Source organism: Trachemys scripta, chromosome 21 (assembly GCF_013100865.1).
Source record: "Trachemys scripta elegans isolate TJP31775 chromosome 21, CAS_Tse_1.0, whole genome shotgun sequence".
In the NCBI taxonomy this organism is placed as follows: Eukaryota; Metazoa; Chordata; order Testudines; family Emydidae; genus Trachemys; species Trachemys scripta.
In genome coordinates this window covers 10,371,687-10,394,871 of record NC_048318.1, presented here as the reverse complement: position 1 = coordinate 10,394,871, position 23,185 = coordinate 10,371,687, and the positions used below count along the sequence as shown (strand labels likewise).

The 23,185-nt window shown below is 45.4% G+C and overlaps 1 protein-coding gene and 3 non-coding genes across 4 annotated transcripts; all 4 read right to left on the bottom strand.

Annotated features, from left to right (window-relative positions):
* Positions 1-12,461: 12,461 nt before the first annotated feature.
* HSPA8 (heat shock protein family A (Hsp70) member 8) lies at positions 12,462-19,657 on the bottom strand. Its single transcript, XM_034754618.1, has 9 exons — positions 19,556-19,657; positions 18,051-18,260; positions 16,839-17,044; positions 16,545-16,697; positions 15,875-16,430; positions 15,264-15,466; positions 14,532-14,730; positions 13,850-14,082; positions 12,462-12,897 (listed from the first exon to the last, which is right to left on the bottom strand). The coding sequence occupies exons 2-9, from the start codon at positions 18,253-18,255 to the stop codon at positions 12,712-12,714; spliced, it is 1,941 nt and encodes a 646-aa protein (XP_034610509.1). The 5' UTR covers positions 18,256-18,260; positions 19,556-19,657; the 3' UTR covers positions 12,462-12,711.
* On the bottom strand, positions 13,483-13,580 carry LOC117868727. Its single transcript, XR_004643703.1, has one exon. It is a non-coding gene; the product is annotated as a small nucleolar RNA SNORD14 (small nucleolar RNA).
* LOC117868728 lies at positions 14,870-14,966 on the bottom strand. The gene has a single exon (XR_004643704.1). It is a non-coding gene; the product is annotated as a small nucleolar RNA SNORD14 (small nucleolar RNA).
* On the bottom strand, positions 15,536-15,626 carry LOC117868729. The gene has a single exon (XR_004643705.1). It is a non-coding gene; the product is annotated as a small nucleolar RNA SNORD14 (small nucleolar RNA).
* Positions 19,658-23,185: the final 3,528 nt, after the last annotated feature.

Genomic DNA, 23,185 nt, shown 5'->3' with positions numbered 1-23,185 from the left:
TCCACCAAGTGCAATGGAATTCCTTTGGATTTACAGAGGTGGAACTGACTGCAGAGTTTAGCCCTGAATGTAGTTTATAATAATACTTTGCACTTTTTTAGCACCTTCCATTTCTCTGTTTGCCTTCCATCTGGGGATCTCAAATGTCCAAGAATTAAGCCTTGGTCAGCGAAGGATCCTTATCCCCATTTTACAGATGGGGAAACTGAGGCACATAGGAATTAGGGAGGGCCTGAGCCTAGTCAATGGGAAAAAAATGCCCAGAGTTACAGAGGTAGCTCATGGCAAAGAACTGGGGTCTCATGACTCTGGTGCCTTCACCAACAGACTCTCTTTCCTCTGCTGTTCTCTGGCTTGATTCCCTGTTGTCCTGAACCATGTGAAGACATTTACACCTATGCAGAGTGGATGTAAAATGCTACCATTCTAATTCAGTACCACTGACACCCACTTTGCCTGGGGGCACAAAGTGGACACACATTACAGGGCAGGAAAGAGTCAATTCCAGTGTGTCTAAAGTACAGTAATATGCCACATATCTTATATCTCTGCAGTTATTTCAAGCATCTAGATTCCAGGATGGGTGGCTCCCAGGATGGGTTGTTATAAACATATATAAAATTAACGAGTCAGAGAGGGTGTTACATTGATAAAGATAGGTTTATAATGAGAGATTTACAGATGCCAAAGTGCTTATCTTTACAAAGGTGAGCCAGGAGCAGTATTTCCATTTCCCAGATAGAGAAACTGAGGCACGGAGAAACGAAGGATCTCACCCAAGGGCATGCAGAATCAGAAGCAAAGCTGGGAATAGAACCTAGGCCTCCCTGGCGTCCAGCCCAGGTCCATATCCACTGTGCAAAGCTGCCTCCCCTCTAGAAAGCCACAAGTTTAAATTAAATACTTAACAGGTGAGGGACTGGATGAATCTCTTCACCTAGAGATGATCTCCAAATCTAAGGCTTCAGTCGGGCAATCCGATCCCTGGATCTAGAATCTTATGGCGTGAAGCCAATGGGGCTCCACACAGACATAAGGATCTGCCCAGATCAAACTGCAGGGTCTAGGTGGGCAGTGGTTGAGACACGAAACATTTAGACGCTCTTTGGGAAAGGAGTTAGTGGTCTCTCCCAGGTTGTTACATCACATTGAAATCAATGGGTCTTCTCACAGGTTAGGTCTGGACTGCAAACGTTTGCTAACATTGGTGTGTCGATCGGGGGTGTGAACCTGGACTGGCATAGCTGGACCAGCAAGAGCCCCTACAGTAGACATAGTTATACCGCCACGACTCCGTTTTTACCCGTATAGCTTATTTTGCTCAGGACCTTGAGAGGGAGAGGAACAGGAATAAGTATAAACTGAGTCCATGCTGGGAGCCCTTTGCTAGTATAATACACTGGGGTTTAGCTGAACTGGCCAAGTGCTCCTAGCAAAGACCTGGCCATGGGGTACGATACCATCAAATATGAGTAAGCGGGTAGACTCTAGCACGCAGGCCAAGCAGAACTGTGAACTCTCTGGGGCAGGGAGCATCTGTTTGTTCTGTGTTCGCACAGCACCTAGCACTGAAGCTCCTCGGCCTCACACCAACACAAATCATCATTACGGTGGCATTTAAAGGGACTGATTCTGCTCTGACTCAGCCCAGCGAAACCGGAGAATAACTCCACTGAAGGCAACGATGGCCCAAGGGAGGGGAGAATTGGGCGAGGTGCACTCTGTAATACTTCAGGGTAATCTCCTAGAGCAGGAGCTTGCCTTGCCGCACGTCAGCGTTAATCGAACTGTGTTATCTATTGTTCCCATCCCATGCAATAATCAAATATCGTTCTGCGCATTTCTCCCATAATAAACTGACCGAGAACCTTGGCAGGGGAAGGTCGACCGTTCAGAAGCATCAGACAATTTAAGAAAGCAAAATCGACATGGATTAATAATGAACCTCAAACTCACTCCATTTCCTAACCGGAGCGATAGATGGGTTCATATTTGATCACCATTAAATGGTTTAATGAAATAATTATAACTCAGACTCCCGAGCCCCGGAACAATCAATAACTATGAGCTCTAAGCAACAGCATGTTCCGAGTTCTGCCATTTTCACAGTGCTCCCCAGCAGGCAGAGTGTGTGACTGTAAATGCGATTGACACTAAAGTCGCATTAAAACATTCCCATCAAGGGCAATAATAGATTAAAGGCTACTGAGGCACTGCAGTTGGCCAGTCAATATTCTTTATTTTCTGCATCACCCCCAATTTTACCACCCTCCCGGACGCCATTAGCACGAGTCGATTTGCTGTCAATGACCAGCTCAGGCAAAGAAACATTAATGCATGCTCACAAAGGCGGTACGCATGGCATTATCACTTCACTCGCTTTCAAATTACACCCTAATGCCGTCGCCAGGCAGCTTGTGACATGTTAACACTATATGCGATTTGTTGGTATTGGGCTAAATATTTCATGTCTAAAGATTTCATCAGAGATTTGATGACAGAAATAAACTACCGCCCGGTGGGAAATCATTCCGAATAATAGAATTAGGCATTGTTGGGAAATCAATGAAGAAGGGATGGTGACAGGGGAGAAAGAAGGATAGGAAAAAGCTTGGAGGGAGGTTGCTGGTTCCCCCCGCCCACCCCCATCCTTAGCAATAAAGAGCTGCTGAGTACCCATTTGTCTGCCAATTAAAGGCCTTATTAATAAATCACATTGAAGGAGCAGAAATTAGAATTCAGAGACTTGTTTGTTTATGCTCCAGGTGCAGCGGTTAGTTGCTCCGTGGTTGTTTCTAAGAACTGTCCCCCGCCCCCCGCCCCAGTGCAAACAGTCCACCGTGCTATGTGAAATGCAGTGGATTAGTGAGGGTTTTATCCTCTGCAGAGTCTAAGAAAAATAGTTTTTAAAAATATAGATGCATTTGAGAAAATCTGCAGCAGTTCTGCTTTTCCTTTTAAAGGCCTTTTGTGCTGGCGAAAGACCCTTGGAAATGGAACTCCTCTATTGATCCAAAAGAGGAGCAAAAAACCACTGCCCCACCACGTGCCTCAGTCCTGATCAGCAGGAACCGCTGCCAGGCTAAGAGGGTAGTGAGTCCACAAGCTGCAGACGAAAGCACTGTGCAGACACTACTGTGCATTAAATGAGTGCGCTGCAGATGACACAGTTACTGTCTAGGTTACACAGACATACCTGGAGAGGCAGGGCTAGTACAACTCTGGTCCTTCAGCTCCCAAAACACAGGACTATCCCATGGGAGCTAAAACAAAGCCCTGCTGTAGTACAATCCCTAGAGGACGCTGCCAGTCATCCGGATACACCCAGGCCTTGAAACTGCAACTAGGATAGACACAGGCAGACCCGTGCCCCCACACAGAGCTAAAATGATTTCACTAGGGCTCCTGCTCCACATGGGCATAGGGGACTGTCTGGGGAAATCCAGCTGCTGAATCAAGACTAAAGCCGGTATACAGGGGAGAAATTCAGTCTCTTTGCCCTCTGCACCGAGACGGTCACAGTGACCGTTATCATTTGCCAACCAGGAACTTAACAGAAACTGCTCAACTCATTTTCACACAGGCCCCCAAGAAGTCATTGACCTGGGCCACGGTATACAGGGTGAACTAGAAGGCAAAGGTTCTAGCATTAATCCCAGCCTCCTCCACCCTCCAATGCCCCTGCATTGCAGCCAGGTTGCAACACACACCATAAACAAACACTCCCAACTGATTTAGCTGGAACAAAATGATCACACTGGCAATTGTCCTATTGGCATAATATCTGCTCAGCCAGGGGGAGCTGGCAAACGCTCCCCGTCTTGTTCAGGCATAGCAAGAAACTGGTTGCTTGTATCTCCTAATCGGGCTACATTTCTTCTGTTAAAACAACACACTGAGTCGTGTTGATTTCAACTCAGAGCTGTGGCTCATGTCCGATACACTGTAGTCAGATTATGCTGCCACTTACTTCATAGGCCAAGCAGAAACCTCTTGCTCTTCCTTTCTTTTTTCATACTTTCCTTCTCCAGGATTTCTTCCTCTTCTTCTTCCATTTAAAATCGCCACAGAGACTTTTGCTGTTTAGATACTGCATGAACCTCACTTTCCTTACAACAGCACCTGGGCAATGGGTTGAGAAGGGCCAGTAGTTTTTTTCTCCAGTGCAGGGAATTCTGGGACAGCTGGGTCAACTAGTTATGGGCACAGGAGCCCACAAGGTTGGGTTCTGTAAGGGGGTGGGTTAGTGTAAGACAAACCTCTAAGAAGGGGTGGTTCAGTTCCATAGACAAATCCATGAGAGTGAAATCTGAAGGGTGCTTGGCACCCTAACCAAGGCTCTGTATGTGCACGTAATTTAAGCTGGTTCTACATAGAAAAGGGTCTGATTCAAAATATCGGATGCCAGAATCATGGGGAAGGTCAAATCCAGCTAACTCCTGGTGCTGTAACGACTTCCTCACAATCAAACATCAAGCTGTGAGCAGAGCACAGAATAGGACCCAGGTGCTCAGGTTCCCAATCCCATGCCCTAAACATTAAAGAACTCCCCTTCCTTCTGTCCCTTTGCCCTGCTTTCAGCAGAAAGACACCATTTGATCATGAATAGTTTCTTACAACAAAATACATGTCCCACTGCCATCCTTTTTCTTCTAGGGGCCACCAACCACTACTCTGTGGAGTCCAATAGCACATACAAAGGTTTCTCTCTCTCTGTCTCGGGTATTGTCTGGCAGGAGATGTTCGATGAGTTTGAGTGGAGTGTTTAAAGAGCCTAAAGCTATTAGAGAGCAAAGAGGCACTGTGGTGAAGGCAAGAGACTCAGGAGTCAAGGTTCAATTCCTGGTTCTGTCAGACACCCTGTGTAGCCCTGGGCAAGTCAGTTAGGCTGAAATTTCCAAAGGTGCCAAGGGAGTTAGGTCTCCAAATTGGGTGTCTAACTCCCTTAGGCTCCTTCAAAAATCCCAGACTTAATCTCTCTGTGCTTCCCTTCCCCATGTGTAAAGAGGGGACAATACTACTTCCTTTAGTTGTCTTCTTTATTTAGATTGTAAGCTCTTTGGGACCAAGACTTACTATGTGTATTTACAGCCCCTAGCACAATGGGCCTGATCTCAGTGGTACAGATAATAAATACACACAAAGTACACACTATGTATGATAGCACCCAAGAACTGTTATGCCAAATAGCTAGACACTACAAGGCAGTAATATAAGTCCTTGCTGGTCTATAGGCAATGACACCCCATGCTGGTCTATAGGCAATGACACCCCTTGCTGGTCTATAGGCAATGACACCCCATGCCCTACAAGACCAGCACTTTTCCTCTATCAGTCTCAAAACACTTTGCAAAGGAAAGTAAGTTTCATTATCCCCTGATTCCGCAGCTGGATTTGCTCAGGGAAATCCATGTGCTCACAGAAGTAGTGTGCCCAAGACCTCATAGCAAATCCATGGTCTTGTACCTTAATCACCGGACCATGCTATCTTATAGTAAGTATATCCAGGCAAGGGGGAAGAGAGGGTTTTTTTCAAATGAGACCGGGATTTCAGATGGCTAAGCCAGCTCCTAACTCTGTGGGGGTCAGGAGTAAACCTTCCCCGCAGGCAGGTTATTCCATAAAGGCGCAGGTTCTTGCATCTTCCTCTGACGCAGTTGGTACTGGCGACTTTCAGAGACTGGCTGCTGAGCTGGATAACCCATGGCTCTGATCCAGTCTGGAGATTTCTAAGAGATTTGAGGATAGATGGAAAGTCAATGAAATAAGATATACCTAAGGGAAAGCTGGTCCAGGTGCCAAAAAGCCGCGGTAGGTCATGACCCTCACTTTCCTTTGCTAGACTGGTACTCTTGATGGTTTTTGTCTTGCATGAGGCTGCAGTGCAAATCTACTAGGCATAACTGCACATGAGAATTCTTCTCTCAGCAGTCAACCCACCAAGCCAAGATACTTTGGCAGTAGCCTTTTGCTCTGTGCTGAATGTTCCAGTAGGATGTTGTTATACCTTTAATCTAAAATTAATGGCCATAATCCTTAAAACACACACACACACCAGCAGACATGTGCATTGTGGGGGAAATCTAGCAGCTGCTCCAATGTGGATGGAGCATCTAAGAGGGACAGAGTCACCATAGATGTGTACGTTGTTCAGAGTGTGATGACTATTATTATACAACTAATGCAGCCTAATGACTTCAGGAGAGACAAACCCTACAAGGCTTTCCAGAGATGAAATCCAGATAGTTTATCCTAACTCTTAAATAAACAAGGAATTAACTTCCTGCCCTTTCTAAGCAGGCAGTAATTGAAGCTTGTGATTTATGTGGCATGCTCTCCTTGCAAGGCAGTTAGAGATGGGGGATAATTGGCCAGCTCTTGCAAGGGAAAATAGTTATTTCACAAGTCCTAGAAGATGGACAGCCAGTGATCAAACAATTGTGATAACCACTTGGCTATAAATTTGTCAGTTACAAGGGGAAAACACTTGAGTGTGCTATTTATCTTGTGGGCCTCTTGCCTTTTTCATCAATTGGTCTCACTCTCAAACAGAACAACAAAATATTGCTTTTTATTTATTGGTTTTGTTTGTACCATCCCATTTCCCAAGAAAAACAGGATCCTTCCAGAAGCACAAAGATCTTTATCTCATTAGCTGCTCTCTGCATTTCTTCCCCAGCTTCCTGTACCATTAGGCCATGTGAGATCTACCTGGCCAACAGCTCTGATTTCCAATTGACAACATAGAAATTGATATCAAGGAACAGATGAATGGCCCTTCCAGTCAGGTAGGCTGTCTGCGACAACAGTCTATGCCAGATACTTCAAAGAAGGGTATCACCCCACTATACAAGCTTTATCTAACTGTGCAATACTATACCATGGAAATAGGACAGTAATTCTTCCTTAGCATCTCCTGTGTCTCTGACTTCTCCTCTGCTGTCTTCTCTAGTCACCCACATCTTCCTATAAATAGTCTATTCCATTTAGGACAAAGGCTCCAGGCCTGGTTGTCAGTATGTCCTTTTCTCCTTGTAAGAAAAACACAGGATTGAAATTCTTAACCTGTTACTTTAGTCCTTGAGAGCTGTACAAACTCTAGTTTGAGTGCTCATGTGACCCCTAACCCAGCCAATAGCTCATCTCTCTTAAAATGCACCTCTCTCATTACTATTGGTTTTAAATTTGTAGCCTGTAAACTCATTGGGGCCAGGACAGTATAATGGGGCAAGGACATTCTGTGTTTGTACAGTGCCTGGTGCAATGGAGCCTTGATCCTGATTGGGATCTCGGGGAGCTACCTTCACAGAGATATTTAATAATGATCATAGTTAAATCACACCCTGTGATAGTATCCTGGCCTTGTTAATCTTCAGATGTGCCCTGCTCTCTAAAACAGTGTTAGCCCTAACCGAGAATCTGAAAACCTGTCCCCCATTAACAGAAGCACTGCTTCTCTTAATCTGCACCCATGCAGTTAAATATCTGCTTTGCTGTGAGCTGCACCCTGCATAGGATGAGCAGATAGCTAGTGTGAAAAATCAGGACGCTGGTGAATGGCAACAGGTGCCTATATAAGACAAAGCCCCAAATATCAGGACTGTCCATATAAAATCAGCACATCTGGTTACCCTAACCCTGCAATGCTACAAACCTTGTGCTGATATCTCTCTGAATAAAATATTTCCGCTGGATTTTATCTACACTCCTAAAAATGAGAAAACAGCCAGTGATTGTCTGAGTCAATTTAATAGATTAACAACTGCTGACACCTGGTGGGCAACACAAGTACTGTGTCTGTCCTGAGCCAGAGACGCATTTACTGCTTGCAATCTTATGGCTAACCGCTTTACTAATTCCTATCTAAATGCTACAAGTTAATATTATTTGCAGGGTTTACTGCTTAGCCTTATTTCATAGCCAAGCATAATTCATTTCACATCTCTCCAGGCAGAAAATAATATGTCATTATTATTTGTATTATGATGTTAGGGTCTCCACTGAGCTAGGCACTGTCCTAAAAGACAGTCCTACCACCGAGAACTTATATTTTTAAGTAGACAAAGGGTGGGAAAGGAAACCAAAGCACAGAGACGTGAAGTGACTTGCTCAAGGTCATAGCCTGTCAATAATAATAATAGCTCACCTAACTTTTACATATCACTTTTCATTAGCTCTCCAAGTGCTTTACTAAAGAGGTCACTATCATTATCTAGTTTTACAGATGGGGAAACTGAGGCATGAGGATGAGAAGTGATTTGCCCAAGGACATCCAGCAGGCCAGTAGCAGAGCCAGGAATAGAACCCAGGTCTTTCTGACTCAGCATCCAGTGCCCTAGTCACTGGAGCATGCTGTCTCCCCTCAGGTATAATAATTAGTACTTTCTGTGTTCAAAGCACAGAACAAACATTATGTAGTATTTTAACCCTCTCCAAAGGGTAGGTGTTATTGCCCCATCTTATAGATGGAGAAATCGAGGGACAAAGAGATAAAATGACTTTTCCAAGCAGTCAGTGGCGGACCTGGAATTAGCACTCGCGAAATCTGCCCATGTACTCAGGACACTACTCCACCCTCTTTAATTTATACCATCCCTGGACCTCCCCTTGTGCCTAATACCGACCCTTGCCTAGCACCCAAAAACTGACCCTTTACTAGTGAGTGACCCCAATGAAAAATCAATTACGCCTATGCAACAGGAACTCTTCAATCATCGGTATGACTGATTGAAATCCACTGTTATGGATGGAAACTCAAATCAACCACTAATAATCCCAAAACCAACCCTGGAATGATTTAAGTCAAATAACCCAGCGTAGTTAAGAACAAGAACATATAGGTGAGTGCAGCCAGTCCCTTTGTATTAGCCACAGGAGTGAATCAGAATTCAGCTTTGCTTGCCTCATGCCCGCAGTGTAATTCTCAGAAATAAAAAACACCTTACCTTTTAGCCCTGAAAATCTTTTCTTATGTTGTGAGGACATAGATGGTACATGTGTGCCCCCAGAAGACACTGGTGGACCAAAAGTTTCCAGACCTGTGCATACACGGCATACCCTGAATGGGGATTCACCCGAACACCTGAAGAACCTGTATTTTCCCACAAGTGAGTTGCCCACATCAGTGGGCCACCGGACTCAGTGACCCAGGAGAGTCCCTTGTCTAGGGCTGGAAACATTACTGAACTACTGCCTTTCAATGGATAGCATATAAAACAAAGCAACCTCAGAGAGGATCCTATAGTCATAGCCTCAGCCCACACTGTTGTGCTTAAGGGGAAGATCAATTTAAAAGAAAGCTGGAAAGCATAGGCCAGATGGGGACCAGATTTCAGCTAGGAAGTTACATTGTTGGAACAGGCCCAGGAAGCTATGCAGTTATGTATCTTCAAACTACACCTTGGTTTATGGCACAGACAAAAGGGTCAATTCTTCTGAGAAACTCAGCCAGCTCTTCACCTCACCAAATGCAGAGAACTCATTCTCAGCTGCTTGAAATCCAGAGAGAGTGTTAATCCTCAGCATGGGTTACACCACCAGAAGTAGGTGCTTTCCCTGCTGCCCTGCCCACATCCCTCAACCTAAGCCAAAGGCTCCATATCCCTCTGAGTGCTGATAATACACCCAGATCCCCCATACATGCTCTTAAAAGACATCTATTTTCCTTCTAGTATTACTCCTACCAGCTCACTAGACAGTAACATGAATCCATTTGACTGGATGACAGGCAAACTTTTCTTCCTTCAACCAACAGCCTGTTCACAATGGCAGCAGGGTGGGAGGCACCTGAAAGGGATAAACTGAAAGTGTAGAGGACAGGGATAATTTTTATTTGATCCCTGGGGTCTAGCACAACTCAGAACAGGAGGAATTGTAAGTATGGCCAATTCAGAGGCTCCTTGGCATTTTTGGTTCATTTTCAATAACCCTGTACAGAACTTTTCATCTTCTAAATGCTTCACAAACAAACCCCCCACACCCTGGCCATGGCAAGAGCTAGCCTGTTAGGTCTGAAGTGACTTGGCTAAGGCCCCTGAGGGTCAGTATCAAAACTGGGATTAGAATCAAACTCCTAGCTCCAAATCCTTTGTTCAGAGCAATACATAATTTCTCTCTGAAACTTAAAGGAATCCTTACCTTGTTTAACTGACCTTCCAGAAAATGGATTCCTGCCCCCAGATCAGCAACTAAGAGCTGTAAAATCTGCTCTACCCTGGGATGAGTATCTGCTCAATGATTTTAGACTTCAAATTCCAGTTGGCACCATTATTAAACTAGGCAGCCTACAAAGCCAACCTTTAGCCATTTATTTTTCTGTTCTGCTATATGGAAACACTTCCCTCCCTGCTGTGGTCTCACTTACTCCTTTATGAAAAAGGCAGTTGGGTGCTTTACACAGTTATTTTAAATAAAGAAAATCTCTGTGCCTAATGACCTAGCAACTTCAATCCTTAGCAACAAAACCTCTCCCAGGCAGAAGCATCAATGGAAAACCAGGAATAAGCAAGGACTTGTAAATCCCAAGAGTATCCATGAAAGGGGGCACCAATGGGCACTCACAAAGCAGGACTTGCAGAGATTAAGTTAGAAGGGGGAGGGTCCAGTCCAAACTTTGAGCAAAAGATCTTGCTGCCCAGTTTTGCTAATTTCCTATCTGCTGACACCAAGAATGGGCATCACTGCCCTTAGTGCCACATGCTGTTAACTGGTTGGAGGAACTACTCTGACCAGGTCTGCACTGAAAAATGTAAGTCAATCCAGTTGTACAACCCTGGGGGGGGGGGGTGCAAAAAATCCATACCTGAACCACACAGCTAAGCCAACCTCAATCCGGTCATAGAATTATTCCTTCACCGTAGCATGGTCTATCACCTTAACTACCACCCTCCACCTCTTGGGGAGGTGGATAGGCTGCTATATGTAGCCACATTACAGCTACAGAAGGCATTGCTGTAGTCTTAAGTAGAAATGGAGTCTTAGACCGATATCCTTCAGTATGCTGTCTCTACCCCACTATTTCACTTTTAGTGGCTGCAACCTGAAGACAACTAATTTGATTCTGTATTGTGGGGAGCTAGTCATACCCATTTAGTCTAGCTGTGGAAAAAGTTTGACTGAAGCCATGCATAGATGCATTACTTTGTAAGTTTCAGCAAGATCAGGCCACTTTGATTCCAACACCATCTACACACCGTGCTTTAATGCAATTATGCATGTTAACTTTACCAAGCAGCCTAAGCTTCTAAGCATCCCCTTGTAGACAAGCTCTGCTAGAGTGAAGTTCCAGAGCCATATAAACAAATTCACTCTTCTGGGTGTAGTTGCACCTCAGCATCCACAAAGTGAGGGATATTTGTACTGTAGGGTAAATGTAGTGTTACCTGGGAGTTCGCACTTGTGCTCACCCCATTTTAGAGTTCATATGGGCTTCCTGGCACAGTGCAGGACACATTCACTAAACCCTTTAGTTTCCTAAGTAGTGGCAAGTCCCTTTCATAGGAAATTAGGAATCTTTACTTTATATAAAGTTTTTGCTTTGCCTTTGGCCTAGTAATTGCATTAAGGGAAGCTATCAGTTTTAATAAATATGCAGTGTCAAAGCTGATACCTCCTCTGTAATTGAGACCATTAGTTGGCACCTTTGGCTAAGAGTTCAGTGAAGTTGCAGTGTACAAATGTGCATTTGATGGAATACCTACCTAGAGGCTTCTTGGTTTGGTATGACTGCTTTATAGCCTCTGAGGGAAAAGGCAACACTCCCACCCCAGGCAGTTTGGCAAATTACTATTACAGTAATACTTGCTCACTTTGAAATGTCTATCTTACCTGTCACTTTCTGCCCATGCTAATTTGCATCCCTTTGAGGTGTGTAAAATTACTTAGAGTCTGAAGACACCTTGTGTGTCATTTTGGTGCCTGTTAAGGAGATGCCTGACCTATAACTGCAAACAAGTTTGAGGAGTTATCAAACCAGTGCTTGCTTTAGCTTTTTGGCAGACTAGAGGAATAGTCTCTAGCCAGCTGCTATGCCTGGTCAGTTTGCTTTCCAGAAGTTTGTTGTGGAGTAAAATATTAACAGCCATTTTCCTCCTGCATCAGCCTACATATCAGAAGTCACCATCCAGGTCTGCCAACCCTCAGTGGCATGAAGTCCCATCTTCACTCCTTTTTTCTAAGCTGCTGAGAACCCGAAGAGCTGAATCTCATGCTCAAAGCATAGTCAAAACAGACCACAATGTTATGGGGCCAGAACACTGATAATTTGTAATAGACTGTTTTGTTTAATGCTTGACTGTGGCAAAAACCACATAACTTTTAAACAATTTGCTGCTTATGTCGATTACACAAGTGGCTTTGTTTTTCAATTCTAGTTATTGATTAAAGAAAAGCAACTTATAGCTTATAAAAGAATTGAGTAAATGTAAAGCAAGTGGGATGAATCAAGAACAAGAGCCTTTTGATGCCAATTAAATAAGTTTTATTCCTTAGGACATGAATTGCATTTGCACTTGTTTACAGTACTGATAAAGTGCAATGGTGTTCACCTTCCCGTCCCTGTGCACATGTTCAAGTATTTAGAATGCCTAAAATGCCCAGAAACAATTTATACAGCAGCTCAAATATGGAATTTTTTTAGACTGCCACTGCACCCAGCCTTGAGTCCTTCAATTTTAAGAAATAGCCAGCTGTGGAATGCTGCTTCCAGTGCATTTAATCCACCTCCTCAATGGTTGGTCCAGATGAGGCCCCTCCAGACGGGGCAGCTCCACCACCAGGGAATCCACCAGGCATGCCACCAGGCATCCCCCCTGCACTCTGATACAGCTTGGTGATGATGGGGTTGCAAACCTTCTCCAGCTCCTTCTGTTGATGTTCAAACTCTTCTTTCTCAGCAGTCTGGAACATAGAGAACAGTTTGTACACTTGCTGCAAGTGTGCCCCTGGAAAGCCAGCTCAAGAACCAACCTGTTTATAACTTCCCCCATGTACCTTGGGTCAGGGTTAAGATGGTACCTTAAGACAGTGTACTTAAAGCAAACCCCATGCAGGGGGGAGGCTTGCACTATTATAGTCAATCTCTGCTTTCCTGGGTGACAAGGATGGGTGAGGGAGAGTAGTATACTAAGCTAGGCATTTGACAAGCTACAAAGAGGAATTTGGAATCTAAAACTAGGTGTAAATACAGACAAATTAAACAGAAGGAAAGCTATAGGTTAACAGAAACCACTACTAAAGAGCTTGAGACTTATGTAATCTACTGTGTTAACATCCTACAGGAAAGTCAAAGAGACACTGTCAGAACAGTTTTGGCAAGGAATTGCTGGTTATTTACCAGTGCAAGAAGCACACCCAGGAAGGAAAATATTCTTTTAGCTGAGTTGCTAACTAGAGTCTGATCTGACATGGTATCTTTAAATGGGAGGGAGACCTTGTAGCACCAGGAGAAATACATTAAGGCAGTCTTTTAGAAAGATTTTATGGTCGCTCAGACATCCAAGGAAGGTACTTTCAGCCAACACACGTCTTTCGACTTCTGGTGGAAACTACGAATGGCTTTGGAGTCATTTTCATCATAGCGACCATTAGCTACCTCCTGCCACCCAATCCACAGCCTCCCCATAGAAACTAGGAACCCACCTTGGATTTTGGTACTGCTGCCTTCTGTAGGCCATTACAATACAAAGAGACACTAGGTTAAGATTACAACGGCAGGAGACTTGCCCATTTGTTGCTGCACACTGATGGTGTGCTCATTTTCAGGTTAAAATGAGTCATGAAGCTTTGTTGGAGCTTTTAATTCCAATTTTTGGATGATAAAATTCCTCATGGAGCTATATTTTAAACATACCTGATTCTTGTCCAGCCAGTTGATTATTTCATTGCATTTGTCCAGGATTTTCTGTTTGTCCTCATCACTGATCTTGCCCTGGAGCTTCTCATCTTCAACAGTAGCCTTCATATTGAAAGCATAGGATTCTAGAGAATTCTTGGAAGACACCTTATCACGCTGTTTCTCATCTTCGGCTTTGTATTTCTCTGCTTCCTGGACCATGCGTTCAATATCTTCCTTGCTTAAGCGACCTGGAAGATATGGTAATTCAGTTGGAAGACATTTGTAGGCCACATTACTATAAGAAATATTGTACTCATGGAGTGAGATTTTTAGGCTTCAAACTATCAATCCATTTTTTTGGGAGTGTACAGTATGCAGAACAAAGAACAGTCCAATGTTGCATCAGAATTTAATGCCTGCATAATTTGCAACATTGTTTTAACATTCCCTATCAGGGCAAATTGGTGACTGGGCAGCTGCTTTAGCTTAGGACACACCCCAGCAAGGTGGTAGTCATGGGAAAGGAGCTGGAATTGGTGGTTCCAGTACCACTAGAGCAGTAAGATTGGACTTTCATTCTATGAATCACTGGTATATGCACCCACCCACTTCAGGGGACATTATGCAGTCCTACAACTACTGCAGCCACCTTACACGTTGCCCCCCTCCTCCTCTCCCAGGACTATGCACTGCTTACCTTTGTCATTGGTAATTGTGATCTTGTTCTCCTTGCCAGTGCTCTTGTCCACAGCAGACACATTAAGGATGCCATTGGCATCAATATCAAATGTTACTTCAATCTGAGGTACACCCCTTGGAGCTGGAGGGATGCCAGTCAGCTCAAACTTGCCCAGCAAGTTGTTGTCTTTTGTCATGGCTCTCTCCCCTTCGTAGACCTGGCGTCGGGGGGAAGAACAAGGGCCAAGAGGAGCGTAAACATTTTGCTATATGATGTTTAATCTGTGTTACTGCAAACTAGTGTTTTCAACTTTATTTTCTTAAGGATCAGGAACTTAAGTGAAGTATGTGTTATGGTCGCTCAGACATCCAAGGAAGGTACTTTGAGCCAACATGGGTCTTTCAACCTCTGGTGGAAACTACGAATGATTTTGGAACGTTTTCATCATAGCGGCCATAAGTTACTCCTTCACAAAAATCAACTCTCAAACACTGAAGAAATTCTTCAAACCCACCATGTCTTGATAATCTACTCACTGATATTGAACTACTTGCTAACTCATCAGCAGATCAACTTCCATTATAAGTACAGTACTAACTTACAAGAGTTGGAAGTTTAAACTAGCGGTTCTCAGTACCTAAAAACTGATGATGAGGTTACTCTGGTTTTGCTGTAGTACAGAGGCAGTCAATGTGATGAGTAGCAGCCCCTTACCATCTGAAGAAGAATTACTCCAATTCAGATACATACCTGAATAAGTACACCAGGCTGGTTGTCAGAGTAAGTGGTGAATGTTTGAGTCTGCTTGGTGGGGATTGTAGTGTTTCGCTTGATCAGGACTGTCATGACACCTCCAGCTGTTTCAATACCAAGAGATAGAGGAGTGACATCCAACAGCAGCAGGTCTTGTACATTCTCAGACTTGTCCCCAGACAAGATGGCAGCCTGAACAGCTGAAAAGAAAGAAGTGGTGTCAAGACACTGCAAAAAATACTATCATTGAAAAATGAAGGTGTCTTAACTCGCTCAGACATCCAAGGAAGGTTTTAGCCATCATCAGTCAACTTCTGGTGGAAACTACGAATGGCTTTGGAACCAAATTCATCAATGCAAGTAAACGGGAAAGATGCTATCCCATAGGATTTAAGAAATACATGTAGTGGATACTGTGCATAAGTGATTTGTCACTGATGCTATTGTGATCCACAGGTCACCAACATTTAAGTGTAAGCTTGGGAGACAATCGCTTACTAGCCATAGCTTGAGTGTTGTGTTAGTCTTTTGCAGACTTTACATATACCCATACCCATGGTCAAAACCCAGCATTACAAGCCAAAAGAGTTATTGGGGGAATTAGTTACCTGCACCATAAGCTACAGCTTCATCAGGATTGATGCTCTTGTTCAGCTCTTTGCCATTGAAGAAATCCTGCAGCAGTTTCTGAATCTTGGGGATTCGGGTAGACCCACCAACCAGAACAATATCATGGATCTGCGATTTGTCTAGTTTGGCATCCCGCAGGGCCTTCTCCACGGGATCCAGAGTGCCACGGAACAGATCAGCATTTAACTCTTCAAAACGAGCTCTGGTAATTGAGGTGTAAAAATCAATGCCCTCATAGAGAGAGTCAATCTCAATACTGGCCTGAGTGCTAGAGGACAGGGTACGCTTTGCACGTTCACAAGCCGTGCGGAGACGGCGAACTGCTCTCTTGTTCTCAGTAATGTCCTTCTTGTGCTTACGCTTGAATTCAGCAATGAAATGGTTGACCATACGGTTATCAAAGTCCTCCCCACCCAAGTGGGTATCACCTGCAGTTGACTTTACTTCAAAGATGCCATCCTCAATAGTGAGGATCGAAACATCAAAAGTGCCACCACCAAGGTCAAAGATAAGGACATTCCTTTCAGCTCCAACCTGGAAGGAATAAAGAGCGTTTTCTGTTATGGATGTGTTGCATCTCACTAGTATTGAGCTGACTAGGACATAGTGACTATGCTGTTTAGCTACGCTACATTACAGCTTGCTCACCTTCTTGTCCAAGCCATAAGCAATAGCAGCAGCTGTCGGTTCATTGATGATCCGGAGCACATTGAGACCTGCAATGGTTCCAGCATCTTTTGTGGCCTGGCGCTGGGAGTCATTGAAGTAGGCTGGTACTGTGACCACAGCATTAGTAACAGTCTACGGACAGGAGAAAAAGTCAGTCAGCTGAGACCTTCATCTACATGGTACATGAACACAAATCAAGATCAAGCTAGGTTTGAGACTATTAACCCCTTAAAATCTAGGAGAGCTGAGCTACTCTTAATTCTCAAGTCTCACCTTCCCAAGGTATGCTTCTGCAATCTCCTTCATCTTGGTCAATACCATGGAAGATATTTCCTCTGGGTAGAAGCTTTTGGTCTCTCCTTTGTACTCAACCTGGACTTTTGGCCTGCCAGCATCATTCACCACAGTGAAAGGCCAATGTTTCATGTCAGACTGGACAACAGCATCATCAAATCTACGACCAATCAGCCGCTTCGCATCTGAAAAGAATTAGCTTTTGTGAGTAATAATTCTAATTCACTTTCTACTTTCCAATTCATCATTCTACAAAAGCATGCTAAGATTAAACACAGGACATAACTGAAGTGTTAAATTCAAACAAGGCAACTCCCACAATAACTCCCCTCTCTGAATATCTAGCCCTTTTGGTTAGTGGAATTATGGGAGGGATTCCTGCCATGGTATGAGGAAATTTAAGCCCTCCTATCTACTAGTATCAGGACAATGACAAAAGTATCCGCTTTAGGGGTAAACGGAGGTTGCATGATTTATTTAGAGCAGTAGTTTTCAACCTTGGTATGTGCAGACAACCCCCCCCCCCCAGAAAATATTGGACAGTCTGCAGATTACAGGTTGAAAAACTACTAATTTAGAGCCTTAACAGTTGAACTCAATGAAAGCTGAAACACAATAAGCTTAATATAATTTACTGGAGTCTAAATAACTTATGCCCATGCCAATTTGAGCACCAACCTACAGCAGAAAGCAGATGATGTGCTGTTAAGGAACAAATGCTCCCCCCCCGCCCAGAATTCGTTCATTGAAAGCAAACAGGCATTGCTGCTTAAAAGGATGCTAACATTTAAACAATGGAACGTGAGGTCTCTCGCTTCTTCCATCTACATCCAAATTAGAGAGCCCAATTCAGCATGAGGCTATACCACCTAACAAGCTGAAGAGCTATACAGTTTATGCTAACCAAGAATACAGCAAGTATATTCAGTTTGACAGGTTTCAGAGTAACAGCCGTGTTAGTCTGTATCAGCAAAAAGAAGAACAGGAGTACTTGTGGCACCTTAGAGACTAACAAATTTATTAGAGCATAAGCTTTCGTGGACTACAGCCCACTTCTTCGGATGCTGTAGTCCACGAAAGCTTATGCTCTAATAAATTTGTTAGTCTCTAAGGTGCCACAAGTACACCTGTTCTTCTTATATTCAGTTTAATGTTCTAGTCCCCATTTTAAAGTCTCATGTCTTTTCTTACCAAAGACTGTGTTAGTAGGATTCATTGCAACTTGGTTCTTTGCAGCATCGCCAATCAGCCTCTCTGTATCTGTGAAGGCAACGTAACTCGGTGTGGTCCTGTTACCCTGATCATTGGCAATGATTTCCACCTTGCCATGTTGGAAGACACCAACACAGGAATATGTGGTGCCAAGATCAATTCCGACTGCTGGTCCCTTAGACATTTTGCCTGTAAATGAGAAGTTTGTTTACACATGCAAACAGTTTGTTAGCCCATGTTTAACAAAAACTCCTAAAAACAGGTATAAGACAAAAATTAACAGAACCAATTTTCCTTTTAGAAAAAAATAAAATTAGCAACAGTAGCAAGATTTAAACTTCTTAGTAGCTCATGTTTCTATTCACTTACCTGCAAAGTATCAATAATTAATCTGGAGTGGAGACTCACAGATTAGCTACTAGAACAAAAGGTGCACACGATGCACAGGATACCATGTGGCCTCAGATTGGGAGAAAAAACCCACAGCTTACCTGAAGAGAAACTCCCTTTCATTTAGCTACTAAATTGTCTCACGAAGTCTACATTTACAGCTAAACCTTAAGATCACATGGCCTTTTAGTCGAGTGGACAAAGCCACAGTCCATGACTAGGGTACAGAAGGCTGTATTACCTATTGCAATTTGAGCTATCGGTCCAACAAAAGCCGACGGGCCGGAAAAACGTGGCTGCAATTTAATCCCGCTCTGCAGTGGCAATGCGGGGTGGGCTGCTCATTCCGGCCACGTGGATGAAGGTGGCGCACGTTGCCTGCTGGGGAAGCGAAATCTCCCTACTGTCCCACAGCCGCCTTCTCCGAGCCACGCGGCCAGGCCACGGGGAAACGCAGCCGGGCGGAGGCGGGGTGGGGTTGGGGGGGAGGATCTGAAAGACCCCAGCACGCATCGCTGCACGCAGCCCACGTGCGGGCCAGCCCCTCGGACTACACGCCCCAGCATGCCCCGCCGCACCACGTGGCAGGCAGGCCGGGCACTCGAGCGCCTGCGCAATCGCCAGCCCCTGCGGAACCAGCCGCTGGGGGGTGTCACATGGACAGTTCTTCCCCCCCCCCCCTCCCGGAACCGGCGGGGCGCGGCGCTGGGCACGTGGGCCGGGAAGAGGCTGACGCCGGCCGGAAGCCGCAGGCGATCTGTCCCCTACTCCTATGGGCCGAGCGGCGCTGCCTAGTTCACTCCCCGCCGCTAGCCGGGCACAGGGAGCCGGGCACAGGGAGCGCCCCCCCCCCCCCGGGCCCCCCGGCCGCGGCCCCCCCCCCCCCCCGGGGGGCCCCCGGGCCCCCCCCCCCCCCCCCCCCCCCCCTGAAAGCAACGAGCCGGGGGGGAACGGGGGCCGGCCCCCCCCCCCCCCCCGAGAGCCCGCCCGGGCTACGGGTCCCGCCTCCCCCGCTCCAAGAGCCCGGCTGAGGTCGTTCCCTTCCTCCTCCCCACCCATTCCCGGGTGGCCGCGAGACCAGGCCCCATTCGTACCTGTTCAGCGCGAGGCGGCTCAGGGTGCGGGGAAACGGTGATGCTGGCGCTGCAGTGCTGAATGAGACCGGCTGCTGGCCCCCCACACACTTTATATACCCCCATCAGAACCTTCCAGAACTGACGCGCCCCTTCCCCGCCAGCCGGCCAATCCTGCCGCGCCTCCCCCCCTCAGGAGCCAATCGCGGCGAGCGGAGCACGCCCCCTCAGTGACGCAAACAGGAAGGAGGCGGGCCTGCCGGCCGGCGTTCTCGAACCTTCATGCCCGTGCCCGGCTGGGGAAGGGGCCAGTCGCCGGACGGGGTGGAGCGGAAGAAGGGCGGGATCCAATCAGAGCTCCAGGCTGCCGCTGTATTTGCATAAAGGGGACCTGAGGCCGGCTGGTGGGGCGAAGGAGGAAGGAAGGCCGGTAATTTAACCAATCGTATTACAGCGTGGCTATATTTGCATATTTGGAAAGTGGGGGTGGGGAGGGAAGGGAGAGACCAATCCGATCGCGGAATTAACAGAGCTCGTTGCATATGCGGTAGCCGCGCGCGCGGAAGGCGAGCAGGGAAGGGAAACGAAATGGCGGCTCAGCTGTAGATACGGGCGGGGGGGCAGGGAGCCCAAAGGGGGCACAATCAGGGGCGCACAGCCCCAGGCTGGGGGCCACAGGAGAACCACGACCCCGCAGTCCCCTCCCACACACTCGCACAGCAGCCCCTGGGGGGCCTCTATCTGTCCCATGATGCACCTCTCCCTGCCCTTCCCCCCCCCCGTGTATGGCTGTCTGTCCTCTCCCCCCCAGTACTCATTCCCTGCCTATGGTGCAGTGGCTGTGGTGTAGACCTGGCGGCCAGAGGGGTCCTTCAGTCGCTGTAGTAATCCATCCTCACCCATAGGTTCCGTTATATACAGGATTTACTGTTTGGTTCAATGGCTCACAGCACACTATCCCACTATAAAAATGGTTCCAGCATACCTTGACCCCCCAGAGGCAGGCAGCTCGGAATAATTCTTCCATCACGGAGACCTGTCTACACCAGGGCATAGGTTGGCATAGCCACGTCTTGTGGGAGAGAGGGGCCAAACGTCCCTTACATTTAGGCATCCCCCGTTACAATCCAAAGCAGTACCACATATGGGGTGGGGTAATGTGGCCTAGTGGATAAGGCACTGGGCTGGAATTGGGGAGCCCTAGGTGCTAGTTCTGGTGTTGGCCAAGTCACATCACTGTTCAGTGCTGCAGTTTCCCCATCCCTAAAATAGGGGTAATGTTGCTCCTTCATAAAGCATATTGAGCTGTACTGACAAAAACTAGTATATAAGAGCTATGTATTATTAATTATTAAACGCAAAAAAAATCTCACCCACTGCCTGCTCGTCCCTACTCTTCAAGGTCAAGTGTTCCCTGTCAACCTTTGAAAACAAGTATAGGCTCAGATTAGATATATTACCATTGGTTTGTTTTTGTTTTGCTTATTTTACTTTTCAATAGTAAATGTTTGGGGATAGTCACAAAACAATTTCACGTTGAATAAGGGGTTGCTAACATGAAGAGATTGAGTAACACTGCTTCACAGAAAAGTGTAATCCACCCCACCTTTCCATCACATGCTGGACCCACCATGCCAGACTAGAAGTATTGACACGGCAGATCAGCCTTGACTCATCTAACCTAGTATCCTGTCTTCACCAGTGGCCAGGACACAGCCGTTTAATTCTTATGTATCCCACTGTGCAATATCAGACCATAGGCTTCTCCATAAAGGGATAAATCAGTTGTCTAAGTAGCATGGGTTGATTTTCAACAATGGCGAATGTATGATATTTTAATGGAGAGCATGCACTGTTTGCATCTCACTGTGTAATACCAGACCATACGGGAAGCAGTGTTGTCCAGTGGTTAGATCACTAGACTGGGGCTCAGGAGACCTGGTTTCTCTTTCAGGCTCTGCAACGGGCCTACCAGGTGACCTCGGGCAAGTCACTGCATCTCATGCCTCAGTTTCCCGATCTGTACAATGGGGGAAACGATATTGTAAAGCACTCTGCAATCTAATGAAAAGCACTGTAGATAATCTAACTATCATTATTACTGCTACCATGTGTTGGATTAGATGAATAGTCCATTTTGTCTGCTATGCTGTCTCCAGTAGTGTCCATTGCTGAATGCTTCAGAGGGAGGCAAAACAAATGTGTCTACTTATTGAATCTTCTATTATAGAACATTAGAGTATGCCACACCAGGTCTATTTTGTCTGATATTCTGCCTCAGACAGTGGCCAATTCTGGATGCTTTGGTGAAAGGCGTAATCCTGTTCCTCTACATAATGTACTTCACTATCTAATATACCATAGGATTTTCCATAGCAAAATAGGTCAGTGGGCCTATCAGGCATTCTATCACCAACAGTGGCCAATGCTACATGATTCAGAAGAAGGCATAGCATAGTGCAATACAGTACCACCGAGGAGAATGGCAATTGTTTCTTAAACCAGCTGGTGATCATTTTATGTCCTGAAACAATTGACAGCACTTGTAATTTTTATCCTGGCAACTGCAAATGCTGTTCTTATTTATAATATATCGGCTAATTCCTTTTAAAAACGTACTTAGTTGTTTACTTCAGGGAACATCTCACAATATAATACACTTTTCTAGCAATGAGGGTCAACCTGCAGCCTTCCTTTTTATCCTTTGGTGGGGGAGCAGGTGAAGATCCTCCAATTTCCCTTCACGCCCTAATTCCCTGCATCAGATCAATTCACCTGTCAGAGGAAAACTGGCCCTATACACCTCTACCTCGATAGAACGCTGTCCTCGAAAGCCAAAAAAGCTTACCGCGTTATAGGTGAAACTATGTTATATCGAACTTGCTTTGATCCGCTGGAGTGAGCTGCTCCTCCCCTCCCCCTCCCCCCCCCGAGTACTGCTTTACCACGTTATATCCGAATTCGTGTTATATCGGGTCACGTTATATCGGGGTAGAGGTGTATTTCTCAGAAGGGGTTGCTTTAGGGTGATGCAGAGTTTTCTCCCTTGAGGAAAATCTGTCCTCAATGGGATCTTTTCAATCCCACTTTTTAATCCTTTGCAGCTTCTCTTGCCCATAATCAGTGCTAATGTACTGAAATAAACCAAGGGATAACAATGCAACAATCTCCACATTATTTATCTGAGTGGAAATATATATAGTAATCCATGGCCACATGCCACTCAAAATGAGTTGTTGCAGCAGAAGTGTTCCAGCAAAGAGGGTGCGTTTAAAATAGCAGCTAGGAAGGAAGGACATGTGTGGAAAACTGTATTTGTTCGCCTATAATATGCTTCTTTAGGAACTTTTGATACAAAACAAGCATGTGGCCCATCAAAAACCCTAAACAGTCATACCACCTGAGGCTAAAAGATGGTCAGATATCTGTGACCGAATGCACCCCTATATTCACACCCTACACACCATTGTAATAATTGTTGTACAAAATATGCCTTGTGAGGTATCATTTGAAAACTACTAACTCACTGGTCAATAATATGATTAACTGTGTATAGCTACGTTATATATGTGCAAAGTTATAAACATAAGCTGACATTAGATCTGAAATTTGTTTACCAGACAAGTGTGGGTAAACAAGTTCTCAAAGACA